Source organism: Hemicordylus capensis, chromosome 4 (genome assembly GCF_027244095.1).
Source record: "Hemicordylus capensis ecotype Gifberg chromosome 4, rHemCap1.1.pri, whole genome shotgun sequence".
Classification (NCBI taxonomy): domain Eukaryota; kingdom Metazoa; phylum Chordata; class Lepidosauria; order Squamata; family Cordylidae; genus Hemicordylus; species Hemicordylus capensis.
Window position 1 is genome coordinate 113195778 of NC_069660.1, and position 17758 is coordinate 113213535.

The 17758-nt window shown below is 40.0% G+C and overlaps 1 protein-coding gene across 2 annotated transcripts in view; it reads left to right on the forward strand.

Moving 5' to 3' along the window:
- Positions 1-1318: 1318 nt before the first annotated feature.
- Positions 1319-17758, forward strand: part of PTGFR (prostaglandin F receptor) — a 38434-nt gene continuing 21994 nt past the window's right edge. The window contains exons 1-3 of one of the 2 annotated variants that reach the window (XM_053242578.1): positions 1651-1685; positions 3867-3959; positions 7269-8113. In XM_053242578.1, the coding sequence (XP_053098553.1) occupies positions 7328-8113 (786 nt within the window). In that variant the 5' untranslated portion in view covers positions 1651-1685; positions 3867-3959; positions 7269-7327. Of the gene's footprint in view, positions 1585-1650; positions 1686-3866; positions 3960-7268; positions 8114-17758 lie in introns of those variants that run through there. The other variant, XM_053242577.1, reaches the window with a different exon arrangement.

Genomic DNA, 17758 nt, shown 5'->3' on the forward strand with positions numbered 1-17758 from the left:
AAAAGGCTCAATGCTTTTTCTATCTTGCTTCTTCAAAATCCAGCTTTTGCATCCATAGAGTGTCAAGGGGAAAACCATTGTCTGAATGATTTGTAGGTATAGACACGTCACAGCATCTAAATATCCTTTATTTTACTGGATCCACTTAAATCAAATAGAAGCCAGGCATTTACAGAAGACCCAACTGAATGGAGAGGCGTTCTTACCCTTATTATTATTATTATTATTATTATTATTATTATTTCAATTTCTATACCGCTGTTCCAAAAATGGCTCAGGGCGGTTTACACAGAGAAATAACAAATAAATAAGATGGCTCCCTGTCCCCAAAGGGCTCACATTCTAAAAATAAACATAAGATAGACACCAGCAACAGTCATTGGAAGTACTGTGCTGGGGGTGGATAGGGCCAGTTACTCTCCCCCTGCTAAATAAAGAGAATCACCACATTAAGAGGTGCCTCTTTGCCCAGTTAGCAGGGGCTAACAAACTTTGGAGCCAAAGTTCAATACCTCCACAGCCCCCGGGGCCCCCCAAATCCTCTTTAGTCTGTCCTGGGTGGTGTGGGGAGGGGGGGCCCTTCAAAGGTCTTGAGGTCTGGGCTCCAAAATTGCCTAGGTCCACCTCTGACTGAATGCAACTCCCTGCCTTCTTAAAGGACTCCTACTGTTCTTGCTAACCACATCCTCTGGAATAGTTCGGCTGAGTTCAGTGAGACTCTTCTAGGATAACTGGGACTGGACAGAGATTCCCAGCCTGTGTCTCTTTCCTTCACTGGAACCACACTGAAGGGAAAAACAAATTTCTCATTAGTAAAAAAGAGTACTGTGGGTTCAGACCTGACGTAACACAGTCTTGTTTTGTACAGCGTTTTGAAGATGTCAGGGGCTAAGTATTTTTATATGGAAACCTCAGAGCTAATGCCAGGCCAAGAGAACAATGATTTTCTTAGCTGGGCTGTAGATTTTAAAACTGTTCCACCGGAAGCACATCTGTGCTATATAACCCAATTGAGACTGAAAACGCTCTCTTGTTAAATCTGTAGAGGAACAGAGTGGATTTGTTTGTTTTCACTTCAGTGGTGGAGAAATGTCTCCCTCTCCCCGCAGCAGGTGTGCTTTTTGGCCTCTGGCTGAGCCTGCGGAGGGAGGATGCTGCCTGGAAAAGCAACAGCAAAGACATCTCCTCCTCCTTCTCCTCCTCCTCACAGGAAGGTTCTTGTTGGGGCTGTCCGAAGGCTTAGGGTCCCCCCTAAGCCTTCGGACAGCCCCAACAAGAACCTTCCCGTGAGGAGGAGGAGGAGGAGGAGAAGGAGATGTCTTTGCTGTTGCTTTTCCAGGCAGCGCGGGCAGGCGACAAGCGTGACGTTCGCCCCTGCTGAAAGGGGCGGGGCTGTGGGCGAGCCTTGGGGTCGACAGCAGCAGCGACAATCTCCTCCTCCTCCTCCTCCTGACCAGTGCGATAGGCGGGAGCCGCCGCGCAAAGCAGCGAGCGGGATCGCCCGTCTGCACTGCACAGCTGGCGCCTGCCATGGACGGCGAGCGGGACAGGCGAGCCGCCGCTGCCTGGACTGGAGGAAAGGAGGTAAATGAGCTTCCCGCGCTTTGCAGCCGAGTTTGAGGCAAACTTCTCAGAAGCTTCTCTTCGGGAGGGAAGGGCAGGGAGGCAGCCGCCGCTGAGCCTCGGTGCGTGAGCCGCTGAGGGCTGCGTGTGAAAAGTCTCGCTTGCTTAGGCTCCACGCGTTAGTGACCGCGTCTTCTGGTGATCGCGGGATAACCTCGATCCCGGGCAATGATGCTTAACTTAGTGTGCTGGGGAGTAAGAACTGCCAGGTCAAATGCTCTAACTTGGGGCATCCTGAACATGTTTAGTCCCACGTTGGTGTTGTTTCCCCTGTCATCGATCTCCCTCCTCATCACCTCCCATTTCCACCCCGCCTCCCCAGTTATCTTCTTCCAATAATTCCAGCTTCCTTTTTCCAGATTTTACTGCCTTTGTTTTCTCTTCTTGAATTGTACCCTTTCCCTTATCACCTATTTTTCCATTGTACATCTTATCTGATATCTCTGTTCTGATGTTTCCCCTTTCACAATTTTGAAGTTTCAGCTTCTTTGCCATGACGAATCGTATTTTCCCATCACTTAGCCTTCTTCAGTCCTTCAGTCTCAGAAGACAATAACTTCTGAATATTGTCTCCCTTCTTCCCCAGCTATAACCACAGGACTGCAACACACTTCAACGCAGTCTCCAGTGGATCTCCATATTCTTTATTTGTTAACCTCATCCCTATATCTTTCCAAGTATCTTTCCTACTCTCCAAACCATGCCATACTACTTCCCTACGAACAATTGATTGCAATATCTGTCCACTCATCACCCCAACCCAATGTTTAGGTATCCTGACACATTCTATCTTAATTTCCCCTTGCCCTTGATTTTTCCTTTGTCCTCTCTGCAGTTAAATTATTCCTGCGATCACTGTCTCCATCTGCACCTGTTCAGTTCCTTGAGTTTCTAACAGAATCTGTTTCCTCATGGTGTATTGTAGTTTCTATTAGCTACTGACATAATTATTTTAAAGAGATCAGAAAAAAGGACTTGTCCTAGATCATAATATCAAAATACATCAGATTTCTGTTTCTGATCTCACAGCGTTGGCTAAGACGGAAACATATCTTCTAAAAACCTATTTGGCTGTTGAAATACCAGCTTGGTGCTGGATCTAACAACTTTCATAGTACATGCTGTTCTGTGCAATTCAGTGAATTTCACAGAACATAATTTCTGCCTTAGTTGCTGAAAATAAGGAAATCTGTTAGATAGGATAGTGTTGCCTCTAAAAATAATGGGTGCCTTGCAACACATTTGCGTATGTGCATGTGTGTATATACAGTAGGATGCAAAACAAAAATATTGTTTGCAAATTATACTAGGAACAGCTTTTGAATTCATACCTGCAAACTGAATGAAAAAGCAGTGCTGTTCACAATTTATGCTTTATTTACACTAATTTATGTTTAGTGATACTTTCCAGAAAAGAGCAACCTGGTTTTATTTGTGCTACTTACTTTTTTAATGTAGCTATTTTGCACAGAAAGTGACTAATTGCTTCCTTTCTCCTAAATTAGATGTTTTCTTTCCCACTCCACAATAATGTGTTAGCAGCAAAAAATTCTATCTTGTTAATCACGTGTAGATTGTCTTTTTCTAGGCTGAGAACTGCGTCATTCCTATTTTCAGTACATGCTTGATGCTAAACAACTGTTAACTATGCTTCTGTCAAAATTTTTCCTAGTATTGAATTGACAACTTGCATCTGAATCATTTAATCGTATTGAAGCAGTACTCTGAACTGGTTTAATTGTATGCCAGTTTACGAGACATGAATTGCAGCCATTATTGTCAGAAGTTCTTAATTTAGTTTTCATATATCCAAGCGTCCAGTTGTTGCCACATTGGCCGGCAGAACTTCTGCCAAGATTTTATCTTGAGCATCACTAGCTTAAAGAAAATTGGAAAATACAACTGTATTTTGCAAGAGTGCAGTGAGAAGTCAGGAAGGGATGAGTGTGCATATGATCAACCAGATCAACATCAGAGATTTTTCTTGGTCACTGAATCCCATTTGGAGCAATGATGAAAACTCATTCAGCAATGTTGTGCATCTTCTGCTGGTTCATTGTTTTCTCCTACTAAAGAAAAATGCATTGAACCTGGAAATGGGAAAAAAATGACTATTTATTTATTTAAATAACTTTATTCCATTCTATTAGTATAATATTACTATTATGTTACATGAGCATTATTTTATGTTGCTAGAAGTGTAAAGTATGATGTTGTCAATTTCTCCTATGTTCCTGCAAAAGGTATATGTTGTAGCATTTCTAAGGCCCCTGACGAAGGGAAGTGGAAGACTCTGCAATACTCTTGTCACCTGGAATTTATGTGATAGAACATAGGTGTGTAATATACTCCTATGTATAATTCATAATTATTATTTTTTTTTGGTGATGGGAAAGAGTTTTTATAAATGTTGAGGTGTCTGAACAATGAATTTCCAGCTATCTTCAGCAAAAATGTTGTTGGTCCCCATATTATGTGAATTGTAAGTCTCGTAAGGTTTTATCATTACTTTTGTGCCTTCTCAATAACCTCGGTCTGTATTAATAAAATCCCATTTGCCCTTAACAACAGTTACTTGATAGGCCTACAATAACACTAGAACTGCATAAAACTTTTCATAACAAACAAATATTGGTAAATAATACATTACAATACTAACTGTAAGTAAATATTTCACATCCCAGGGAATTAAACAAATAGCAAGAACTCCCAAGTAACAACAAAATAGATCTTCCAAGTATCAACAAATTAGATAATACACACAACTGAAGTAAATGATATCCTAAGTTATTCATGAACTGTTCTATGAATACAACATTCTGCTGATTTATCAGTTTTCCATTATTTCTCTATGAATGCCTTTCATTGTGATATCTATTTTCAGTATGTCCTAAATATCTGTCACCTCTGGAAAAGCAGTATGCACACATTTAGCAAAACCTTTGCTATGATTGTTTTTCTCCACCAGAAAGAGATTTTTAATAATTCTTATCCAGCTGATATCCATTCTTGTTGAACACATGAACTATAAATCCTACTCAATACAACCAGCACTGGATTTCATGGACATTACGGATCAAGTACAGATGCTTCCCAACTTACAAACACCCAACATACAATCCACATTTACAAACAAAGCTCCAACATATATTAAATTAATGAAGTCCCCATCCTACGAACGCAAACCTGCACATACAAACAAGTCATTCCTCATAGGAACTATATGTGTTCCAACTTATGAACATTCAATTTACAAATGAACTTTTAGAACACAACCTGTTTGTAAGTTGGGGACTACCTGTAATCCACTTTTTTGAGGGTGGGTTCATGTGGTGAAAAGCCTAAATCTAGAGACAGTCCTATAAATCTCAAAGACTCTTCTACTTGTGGATTACACCATGAGTAAACTACAAAATCGCCTCCTGGTGGACAAAAGTAGTTGTTTGTGAAAATCTGTTGCAAAATATTAACTTACTGTGCTGAATGCAGTATTGGGCTAATTACACAAAATGCATGATTTTAAATTTTCATTCATTTTTTGCTTAATATTTTCAAATCATTGTGATTTACTTCACTGAAAATATTTTTGTTTGCTCTTTGCCATAATGAATATCTAAGCACGGTAACAATGTTTGCAAATATGATATTATTATTAATCACTCTCCACTTTCCTGACTGATAATAAATGTAGGAGCAATATTATATTTATTTATTGAATTTATATACCGCCTAATATCAAAATCTCTAGGCAATGTACAGAATTAAAACATAATATAAAACAAAATTCACAAAAAGATAAAAATCATAATAGATAAAAACACATTAAAATTTAAAAGTTATAGACATTACTTTTCTTTGGATAATAGAGATCAAGCAAGCACTGAAGAGATATGGGTCCAATTTAGATGTAAAAAGGAAATCATGTTTTCCCACTATGACAATGAGCTTCTGTGAGCTGCAGGCTTGCACACTCGTTCTCTCCACGTTCATGTGTGAAAGGAGGAGAGGCTAAGCTATTACTTTTGCTTTGATGTAAGCTACCGTTCTATGTTACCTCTGAACTTTGAGAACTGTTTTTTACTTCTGACCAAAGCTAGGGAACAAGCCAGGATCTGGAACTATGATTTGATTCTGTCTTGTTTTTGCTAACTCTGGTTTGAAATAAACTACAGTTCTCTGAGTTTGGATATACTGCAGAATTGTGGCTTACTGAAGAAAGTAAAACCTTTCCCTCTTCTCTTGCCCACAAAAGCAAATAGAGGGTTATGTGAGTCCTGGTCCCATAGACTAATTCTTGTAGTGGAAAACCATGGTTACCTATTATAACTGAATGGAGTCACAGTGTCTTTGTATATTTATTTTATGTACTATATAAATAACTAATAGTGAAACTAAATAAAAGCGGGCAGTGAAACCAATGTCACAGATTCCCAAACCATGTGTGCCAATCACTTTGCAGTCCCCCTAATAGCTTGCTTTTCAGCTAAATTTGCAGCTTAAAAATTCATAGCTTGCTGCCTCTGACTGTGTCCAAATTCAAACTACCAAAACAAAACAAACAAACAAACAAAAAAACAAAAAACCACATTCTAGCTGCCTCTCTGTCATCCGCCCCACCCCCCAATTCTGAAGGGTATCACATTTCCAAGGCTGGGTAGCGATTAAACACTATGAAGAATTAGAACTCTTTTGATACACTCCCTTGATCACCCATCAAGTTTGTTACACAGAAAACCAAATGATAGGTCATTTTTTCTTGACGATTGATAGACCAAAATTTAACCACTCCATAGGATCCTGGTGTTTGATTTCTAGTTTTCTTATTGCTCATTCCAATGATACTTTGAAAAATTCACATATAAGGTTAGGGCTAGTTTTTTAAGTATTTTAAAATAAAATTCTTTATTTAAATTATCCAAACATTTGACAGAATACAGCAAAGGCAGAATGGGAACGTAATATCATTCAAAGCATACAAGTCGCTCTGTAGAAGAATAGTGCATGGAGATTTGTATTAATTAATTAGCTGAGAGCAATTTTAGAGGTATTGGAATATCATTTTTGGAAAAGAAGCCCTTTTAGTTGATTACACAAATAAGTCTTTGATTACTGACATATTTCTTAACTTAATTTAAAGGCTGTACATTTTGACCCATGCTTGTTTGTATGTGTTCTGCCTATTGAACCCTCTTCATCTTTTCCTGCCCTTGTTCATTGTGTCATTTCCTCAGCAGCATATACATGTGTCCAAGTACATTTATGCTCCCTATGTACAATACATACCTTCCATTTTGACAAGGTACAGATCATGTATAGGTACCTTAGTAACTGACACAAAGAATGTATGGAGGGCAGACTAGTGGGCTCATTTTTTCTCTCCTCGCAGTCTGTTTGAATAGGGTCTGATCAGGGCTTAACTACCACTGAGTTCAGTAGGATTTACATTCAGGTAAGTGTATTTAAGATTGTAGCATTACTTACTTCCATACACAGATGTTTGCTGCTCTGCCACATTATATCCCAAAATAATTCTGAAGATTCTGCCACAAAAATGTTGTAATTTTTGTTGTATATGCTAGATGATTGCAATCAATAATCATTTCTTCAATTTTTTTTAACTCCCTTTAAAAAAATATGTATTACAGATGCTGGAGGATTTCCTGACTACTGAAATACTTTGAATCCTGAGTTTGCCTTTCTAACAATGAACAATTCAGAATCACTGGCGTTGGCTGGAATTCTATTTTCCAACAAAACCTGTCAAACAGAAAAAAAGATCTCTGTGTTTTTTTCTGTCATCTTCATGACGGTGGGGATTTTATCCAACAGTCTTGCCATAGCCATTCTCATGAAGGCGTATCAGAGGTTTAGACAGAAATCAAAAGCTTCTTTTTTGCTTTTTGCTAGTGGTTTGGTTATCACAGACCTGCTGGGCCATCTCATCACTGGAACCATTGCAGTATTTGTATATGCAACTGACAAGGACTGGATTCGATTTAATCAGGCAAATGTTCTCTGCAGTGTTTTCGGCATTTGTATGGTGTTCTTTGGACTATGTCCCCTTTTTCTGGGCAGTGTGATGGCTGTTGAACGCTGCATTGGAGTCACTAAGCCAATATTTCATTCAACAAAAATGACTTCTAAACATGTAAAAATGATGTTGACTTTGGTATGTCTTTTTGCTATCTTCATAGCTTTGCTGCCTATATTTAGGTTAAGATCCTATCAAATTCAGGCATCAAGGACCTGGTGCTTCTATAAAACAGAGCATGTTGAAGACTGGGAAGACAGATTTTACCTCTTACTTTTTTCATGCTTGGGTTTACTGGCCCTTGGTATTTCATTCTTGTGCAACGCTGTGACAGGAATTACACTTTTAAGAGTCAAATTTAAAAGTCAACACAGACAAGGGAGATCTCACCATTTTGAAATGATCATCCAGCTCTTGGCTATAATGTGTGTCTCTTGCATTTGCTGGAGCCCTTTCCTGGTAAGAGCTTAATACATTTGCCAGTTCTTAATGCATATCTCTATATGAAGAGTTTAGCCATGTTTTTAAAAACGCTTGATGGACAACAATACTTGATAGTTGCTATATTAGAACTGACTTTATTGTTTCAGCTCTCATAATTCAAATGGTTCAAGACCTAACTGTCTTTAGATACTACATTGTTTTCATTATTCTGCCAAAGTTAAGCACTTTGGGGTCTCATTGAATTCAGTAGGAGACAATTAACAGTGGGCTGAATGGCCTCTGGGCTGAGAGGATTCTGGACTGAATCTTTCAAAATGATTAGTAATTTAAAATGGGTATTATAATGATATAACTCATGGGATTGTGAAGAATGCAATACACACAACGTGTCCTAAAAGTAAATTATTAATTAGCATAGCTGTAACCATGGGTTGGAAGTGATACCCCTGCTAACTTGGCAAAGAGGCATCTTTTACCGTGGTGATTCTCTTTATTTAGCAGGGGGAGAGTAACTGGCCCTCTCCACCCCCAGCACAGTACCTCCAGTGACTGTTGCTGGTGTCTGTCTTATGTTTCTTTTTAGATTGTGAGCCCTTTGGGGACAGGGATCCATCTTATTTGTTTGTTATTTGTCTGTGTAAACTGCCCTGAGCCATTTTTGGAAGGGCAGTATAGAAATCGAACGAATGAATGAATGAATGAATGAATGATACTTATTAAAGGATAAGCAAGATGTGCTCCCGGTAAGATAATGGAGAAATGAGGTATTTTCAGGCATCCAGTCACTGTTTTAAGTGATTGGATGCCTTTATCAAGTTACACAGACAGAAATGGAGTGGAAGTTATTAATCACTTAGCTTGTTAAAAGTTGACAATAATAGTCCCTAACCTTTTCCAGAACATAAAATATTTGAGTTTACAGAGTGCAGTTGACTAAATTGTAGAAGTAATTGAATGTCATTAGTAATTCTTTCTTTCTTTCTTTCTTTCTTTCTTTCTTTCTTTCTTTCTTTCTTTCTTTCTTTCTTTCTTTCATAGAGGACGTTTTACAAATTAGTGGGAAAAACCACTAATTTTTGTAATTACATTGCTTATTTTTCATGTTTACCTCATCCCTTAGTATGGCCTTTATGCTAAGTTCTTTTCTGGAAAAGAAAATGCCACACATTAGAGCATCATGCTTTTGTGGAAATAATTTAGATAAAGCTAGTGCTATTTTTAAAAAAGAAAATCATACATTTCCCAAAAAGATCCATTGTTTAGATAAATATCCACATCACGTAGATTTGCTCTGGTTATATTGATTTTTATTTATGTTCAGCATGCGACTTGTTGAATTACTGCATCTTTAATTTGTAATCTGTCAGGAGAAAAGGAGGCTCACATATTTAGTAACAGTAATGCCTTGTAGAAGAAAGTGCCATTTTCACAGCTGACCTACATGTTACATTTAGAGAGTAGTTTGGCCCTGTGTACATACATTTTAAAAGTATAGTATAAGTGAATTAGAGGTTAAAGTATAGCAGTAGTGGGAGTTGGCGTGTTTAACATTTCTCCACAACATACATCCAGTGAAAATCTCTGAAGCTATTAAACCTGAGAGTGGAACTTCCATTGGCACTAATAGAAGCTTTGCTTCCAAAGCAGTTTTGGAAAGCATTGTGGTCTGTTTCTACATGTCATGGTCTTGACTCTGATCAGGTGCTCATGTGGCTACTATAAACTAAAATAACAACAATACCATGCAGACATATAGGGCCAAATTATGTGTTTAATGTAATGTGCAGTTTGACTCTCATTTTGATAGCACATCTCCTCTTTATATTTGCAACTCTGTTCAGGGTTTCTGCTTAGAATGAATATCCAACAGGTGGAAATCGATAGAGGCCAAAATAATTGTGCTATGTGATTGGGTGAAATCTCTGTGTTGCCCACCTTCCTCCAATCCCCAGTCTACATGCTTTCTTAAAGGTAAAGTGTGCTGTCGAGTTGGTGTCGACTCCTGGTGACCACAGAGCCCTGTGGTTGTCTTTGGTAGAATACAGGAGGCGGTTACCATTGCCATCTCCCGTGCAGTATGAGATGATGCCTTTCAGCATCTTCCTATATCACTGCTGCCTGATTTAGGTGTTTCTCATAGTCTGGGAAACACCAGCGGGGATTTGAACTGGCAACTTCTGACTTGCTAGTCAAGTCATTTCCCCACTGCACCATTAGGTGGCTAGCATGCTCTGTTAATATACTGGAACTACAAATAGTCCTAAGTTTTCTTGGAAATGACACGGGATGATTTCATAAACATAGTTATATTTGTATCTAGGGTTTTAATTCAAATTAGGATAATTTTTGCTGGAAGGGCCCCTGTGTGTTTTAGAGTTGCATGAGAAACAGAAACTGAGCAGATTAAACTTTCCTCATACCTGATTGTTCAGGCTAAAAAAATGTTCACCTGCTAAGTTTCTGCTTCTTGTGCAGCTTTTAAAGACAGGAGTTTTGTCAGGAAAAATGTTGGCAATACTTATTCTAATCTCAATACCTTTGGAGCCCTTTCCCAGCCTAAGATTTACTGCACTAGTGTGACAGCACTGAATTGTTTATAGAAGGATGTACTGATTATCTCACAAGTGTAATATCACAATATGATATCAGCAGTATAAGAACTTTGCTATATGTAGGCAGATACATAAGTACATATTTCTGGAAATGCATGTTTTTCATTTTGCAACTTAGTGGTCTAATCACAATACTTTCAGTACTTTACAAGTACAATCTACCACTGAAGAATTTTAGACCATTATAACATCCTGTAACACCTAGCTTGTCTATATATTTTATACAAAAAGGATGTGTTAAACATTCTGGGGTTAGTTTTTTCTTTCTGCTCTGGGTAATTGGCACTCATTTTTAAGTAAATGAGTTTGACAACTGAAGATTCTGAAATCTGCTCTATATTAACCACTAGTGGTCATGTTTTCTTTTTCAGACCTCCTCTCCTCACAAAGTATGTAACTCAAGATAGATACTTGTTCCACAATAGATCAAGGCAACACCGTATTTTCTCACCAAGAACCTGCTGGTTATCAATGTTTTTGCAAATGGAAGAGGAGTTTGTGGGGACTTAAAGAGGTGTGGGCTTTCTAGCAATACATCCACAGAGAGTGTTTCTGGCTGTCAAGTGCTTTTCACTTGGGGAAAAAGCTGGAGAATATTTAGATGATCTTTGGATCACACAGGGACAAGAAGGCAGCTGAAATGCTCTATTGCCATTCCCTCTGTAGGAAGCAGCAGCCGCAGCCCTCTCATCAGTTTTCTTCTAGGCAAGCAGGAAGTGTGGGGACTAGAGTTTACAATCACTAGCAGAAGAATGTGCAGGTGAGCAGCTTGGTGCAGGCTGTTGAATTAACATATAACAGGAAAGCTGCTGAACTGTGGGCCCTTGGCAGGTGCGGGCTCCTGCCATGGGTGGAGACTATGTGCGAAAATACGGTAGTATTTATTAAATTCTTTTACTAATTTTATTTTCTGTAATAAAATATCAGACACTGTATGGAAACAAAATTTAAGTTAATTAGAGCTTGATAATAGACACTAGAAAGTATTGAATGCCATGCAGCTTAAAAAATTGCACAGTTTCTCTGTGTGTTGCAAAAGTCTTTCACCTGGATCCAAAAGTTCCCTCTCCAGAGGAAGGACTCTTTTCTCTGCAACAAGTGAACCTTTGGATCCAACTCATTATAGATAGAGAGGACTGGCAGATCTGATTTATCTTTGAATGACGGAATTAAAAATAGGCTGGATACTTCTTAAGGTGTGTTCCCATGTATTTTTGCACATATTCACACATTACATTTAGTGTGCTTGGAGCCATTGTGATGACTTAGTCTGAAAGTTGTATTGTGTGAACTGCTCCAAAATCCTATTAGTTTTGATAAATCTGGCGATATATTTAAGCAATGCATATACCTATGAGTTTAAGTATTTGATGACTGCAGAACATTCAGCTTTTGGATGAAGTGTTCATCTGAATATATTTACCTGTCCTTTATGGGTATGAGCTACAAATCACTGTAACTGGCTTCATCACATGGATTTCAAGGCGTCTTAATACTTTTAAGAGCAAATGAAGTTAATAGCCTATCCTTAGCTATACTAAACTTTTCTCAGGTGCATGAGCTAGACTCACTATGCATAGATTTTTTGCATATGCATTTTCAAAGAAAATAACTGGTGATACTTCTGAATGAAGTTGCACATATCTTTGGGGTGTTCGGATTCTTATTTGAGTTAATTCTTATGTTAATCTGTTATTCTGATGTATGTTGCTATTATATTTATTATGTAAGTTGTTTTCCTAAACAGCAAATTCCTTGTTCACTCATGTATTTTTTATTTTATTTAAAACACAAAAGGCCCTTACATATGTTATGTTCAACACTCATACAATGAGTGTACAGTGTACACAGGTAAGTCATTCACATGCTATATTGAACACAGGTACAGAAGTACACCTATACCATGCATTTGAAGGGCTTGTATCCAGGTTCACTTTTTAAATGAATACAGATACAGTCATTCACACAAACACCTTTGAGTGTACACACGTCTGTACACTCATAAAGCATAATGTCTGAATCAGGATAAAATCAACATACCATTTCCCAGCACTGTATGACCTTAGCTTTGAATATCGTAATTTGTTTATACACAAATGAAACACGTATAAATCATGAAAATCAAAACACAGGCTGACATCCACACTATCACTGCACTTGCATTCACGTGTAGTGCAAGAATGTTGCACCAGTTAGTTCTGAGCTGGTGCTGGCACAGCAGGCTGTGCACTGTATTGCACAACAGGCTGCAAAACCTTGCAGCACAATTTTGTCTTTTTTTATCCTGGAGAACCCATTTGCTGGTGCAATGTTGCGGAGCACTACAACTTTGCTCAACTCTTCAAACTTCTTGAATGTGCAAAACTTATTTCGTTGCACTAGTGCAATACTAGTCGAGATGTCCGTCCCTCCTTGTTGCAGTATTGCTCAAGCATACCGAGAGTGCAGGGATCGTGCAGCCATGCAGATACATAACTTTCTTATATGTGAACAAATTTGTTCAATGCAGTGTTAGTCTGGATGTCAGCCAGTGTCAGGTATGAATATTTAGAAATACAAGATGACTGAAATAAAGGACATCCGGGTATATAATGGACAGCAATAAAGGTTTTGAAGTCAGCAGTCAATGTTGTTTGTCAGTAGTGCTATATGAAGGAACATAATAAAGAGTGGATTCAGAGTATGTTGTATCAGGAAAAGAGAATCGGTTAAGATAAACAAGAAGTGAACATTTTGTCTGTGCCTAGGAAGAATGAACCAAATAGCACTAAATGGAAAGAATGTTCCATTAACTTTTTATAAGTCTCGCCACACAATGTTATTTGAATTATTTCTATGGAAAGAAGCTTTGCACATGAATATTTTCATATTATGAAAATTATTTGATTGTGTTCATTTTAGATACCACCACCTGTTCTACAAATGGTGTAGAACAGTATTCCATATTGTTACAACTTACTCCACCTAGATTGGTTATTATCGTGAATCTTCTTGACTGAAGACAAATATAGTTTAAGAGTTCAGGTGATTATAAGCTATATTTAAAAGACACAGTTAAAGGCATCACCAGGTATAAATAAAAATAACTCTACCTCTAATCTGTACATAAAAAACAATCAAATTTCTTGACTGAAACCCAGACCAGCACTCGGCCAGTGCAGAAGTGCTGCGTTGCAGACTGCCACTGCACTGTTGCATAAGTGAGGGAAGGGACAATTTTGCAAATTTCCCCTTAGGAACATGGGAACATAGGAAGCTGCCTTAGCCCAGCCCAGTTCAGAAATAACATGGACCCACAGTTCTATCCCCGCCCCCTTCATTTTCTGCTAGGAAGTTATTTCTACAAATCACTGAGGCTATTCTCACGCACAGTGGGAACTGGGTTAAGTGAGCCCAGCCTGGTTCCCTCTGTGTGTGAGAACTGCGGGAGCCATGGTGAAAAACCCTCTTGGGTAGCCCACCACTCAACCTGGGTTTCGGGTGTAGGAGCACCCGAAAAGCAAGTCAACTGCTTGAGTGTTGCCACGATGTGGCTCCGCGCTGCAGTGATTCATGAGCAGCCCCTGGCTGGGAGGCTAAAATGAGCCTCTTGGCATTGGGGGGCTCCCCAGAATGTCTTGTGGACTCACGCAGGCCATTCTGGGACTTCCGGGGCCTCTGGAAGTCCCAGAATGACCCGCATGATGGTGATGGCAGAATGACTCCGTGTGATGGAGTTGGTAATCATCTGGGTGGCCGATCCTGCCTGCCAGGGAGTACTTCCTGCTCGTGTGCGGGGGGGGGGGGAGTGGGTCAAGCCTGCTCTCCCCACAAACCCCAATTCAGGCTCTCCACACTGCTTGTGTAGAGAGTTTTTCTTTCTTACATACCTCACATATAATCACCCATCTACATACAAATGAGTGTGGACTCTGCTTAGCCAAGGGAACAATTCACAAGAACAGGTCTCCTCCCCTTCCATCTGAAACCCGCAAAAGTATGTCCTGATGGTTGTATGACTTTCCCGGACATATTTTCATGATGCACAGTTGGCTTCATAGGGAAGGGGAAGCTGTTGAAAATAGCTCCTTTTGCTGTTCATATGACATTGTGGCACTAATCTGAAACTCAGGACTGATGCACCCCCACAGTGATAGTCTGCGTGTCAGGCCTTGAAAACAAGCACAAATGTCCACTGATGACAGATCCTGACAGAGCAAAAAGTGGGGAAAACCAGCCTGGGTTTGACTACCCATGTGCACCACCAGAGCCTCCAGGGATCTGCTCTGCTTCATGCAGTGTGGATTGTGTGGTTGCATGGTGGTGCTTTGAAGAGGAGGCATCCCTGCCTCTCCCCCACCGCCTGTGTTCCTTAAGCTAGTGCTCCCTTAACCTCATTTTTTTGCTTGTGTGTCAGCCGTGGCTGGCACATTCAGGGAGGGGAGGGGGAACCCCCATAATGCACCAGGCACTTGCGTGGTGCATTATCGGAGCTCTAGGGGGACAAAGTTGTATATACATTGTTAGCTACTTTCCTATACTTAGGAGTAGGTGGGGATATAAGCTTTGTAACATAATAATCTAATCTTCAGCACATTACTTAAAGGTATTGTTACAAAGAAGGGCAATAGATCAAAGAAGCATCTAGTATAACAGGTGATTTACAATAAATATTAGAAGGTCAGGAAGAGTGATGCTTTGTTTATTTTGTTCTCTTAATGCTGATAGAACATGTAATTTTCGTGGGGATGTACAAACTGAATTATGAAAGTGTATAAGTGCTTACTGTGTGGATCTTCTGACAGAAGACAGTTCATTAGCACTGCGCACTAGAGTTGATGTACCTAGCAGTGGCTTCTGTTGCTACATGTTGTTTAGGATATACACTGTAGTGATATTTTATTTCTTAATCACATGGGTGCTAGACATTCACATTGGTTTTAAAATGAAAGGCTAGAATTCTAACCATAGCTGATATCCAAACAGATGTCTTCTGGGTAAGACAAAAACGTTTTGTTGGCCACAGGTGATCTGCCTTCAAGTTCTGTCTGGTCTTTGAAAGAATACAGGAATGAATTTCCAAAACCATGACCTTCTGCATCACTTGCCATGCATTACTTGCCAGCTGCCAGGATTCTTATTTACATATGTAATATATTCTAACATTATTTCCAGTGGCTGACATTCAGACTAATGCTGTGCTGGTGCTAATGCTGCATTAGAGCAAGGATGTTTCTGGGAATGGATGTTCCAGGTTGGGCTTGAACCTGTGCAACAGGATGTGCTTATGAAAAAGATGCACTTGTGCAACCAGGAATGCAGACTGTTGCTCACCTTCTGCTGTGGAAAGCTTAAATCAACCTGTCCTGCTATCCTTGTTGTGTGAGCAAGAGCACAAGAGATTGCAGGAGAGATTCAAGCATTTCCATAACTTTGTGCAGCTCAATCACTATCTTGCGAGTGTTCAACTTTGTTGTGCTAGCAATGTTGTTAAACTATGACATTCTGCTATTCTTCTTTGACTCAGAGGTCATTAGACAAAGAGGCTATTCACACGTGTGTGCAAAACCAAGCTAAGGGAGCCCAGCCCAGTTTTGCATGCGTGTATGTACCGCTGGGATCAGGCTGATCCCAGCGGCACCATGGTGGCAAACCCGCCTATAAAGCCTCCCTTTAAAACAAGGTTAAGGGAGCGAGTTTTTTAAGATCGTCTGTCAGCTAGCAGACTTGGGAAGGGGAGGGGGATCCCCACAATGCACCACACACTCAGAAAGGAGCTCCGTGTGTGTGTGTGGGGGGGGGGAGTGACACGTCCTGACCTTCAGAGCTGCTGGCAACAGCTGGTGCTCATCTGGGTGGGCGATCTTTAGGGCTTCCTCCCCGCAAACCCTGTAGCCCTTTCTCACTGCTTGTGAGAAAGGGCTCAAGATGTTTTTTCATGCATATTTGTAGAACTAGATTAAAATTTGTCTCCTGCTTTAGTTGAAACATGCATTTAAAGCTGTGATCTTACAGAGATTTATTTGGATGCAAGTTCTGTTGAAATCAGTGGGACATTTATTTGGGTTTCAAATTAAGGTTTAAGTGTTGATTAATGATACATTCATGACCAAGCCCCATTCCTGCCCCTATTCTCACCAAGTACAGTGTTTGTCTCTGCAGTGGCAAATACTGGGAGAGTTCTTCCTCTGATTAGTACTGGAGACATTCTAAAGTACAGCATTTACTACTTCATACCAACACTAAACTCAGAAAGAGTGGGGGAGAGCATGCATAAGGAATATGGGGGTGCAGGTGGGGGAGAGTGACGCTAGCCAGCATGTTTGGAATGCTTTATGAAAAAAATTGAACAATAAATAAAACAGTTTTCTGAGATCAAACTTAACAGGGACAATTAGACATGGTGACTTGCAGAATATCCTGTCCTCGTATATGTATGTAACCCCTGTGAATAATGGAAGTGCTAGCTAATTTCAAGTGTGATTGTTTCATGAAGAACAATATGTTGCAGAAATGGTAGTGCATTGTCATACCTGAAACAAAGTTCTGAGCGCCATCATTCCAGTAAATGGTTTGGTTAACACTTCAATACTCTAACTCAAACTCTCAAATATTGAGGCTCTACACATGATCTGTGTGTAGATCCTGCGAGGGTTCTGCTGGAAGTGCGAGCTTAGCCCACTCTCCCCACAGATGAGCAGCCGCTTGTTGCTGGGCAGCCTACTACTGGCTCCAATGTGGAGCTGATAGGGACTGCAGGGATCGGAGGCCACCCGGCCCCCAGAAGTCCCAGGATGCTCCGCGCAGGTGCATCCTCGTTTTAGCCTCCTAGCAGGGGTCTCCTTGTGAGTTGCCATGATGCAGAGCCACGCCGTGGTGACTCACGATCGGGGAAATTCCGATCATGCTCGCTCCACTAACCCCATTTAAGAAGAGGGCTTCTTCAGCAGGCTAGCTGCCAGAAAACCACCAAGCTTGCCCGTGAGCCCGCTGGTTCTCATGATGGGAGAAAACCAGGCTGGGCTCCTTTCACCCAGTTTTCTCTTATCGTGAGAATAGCCTCACTGTT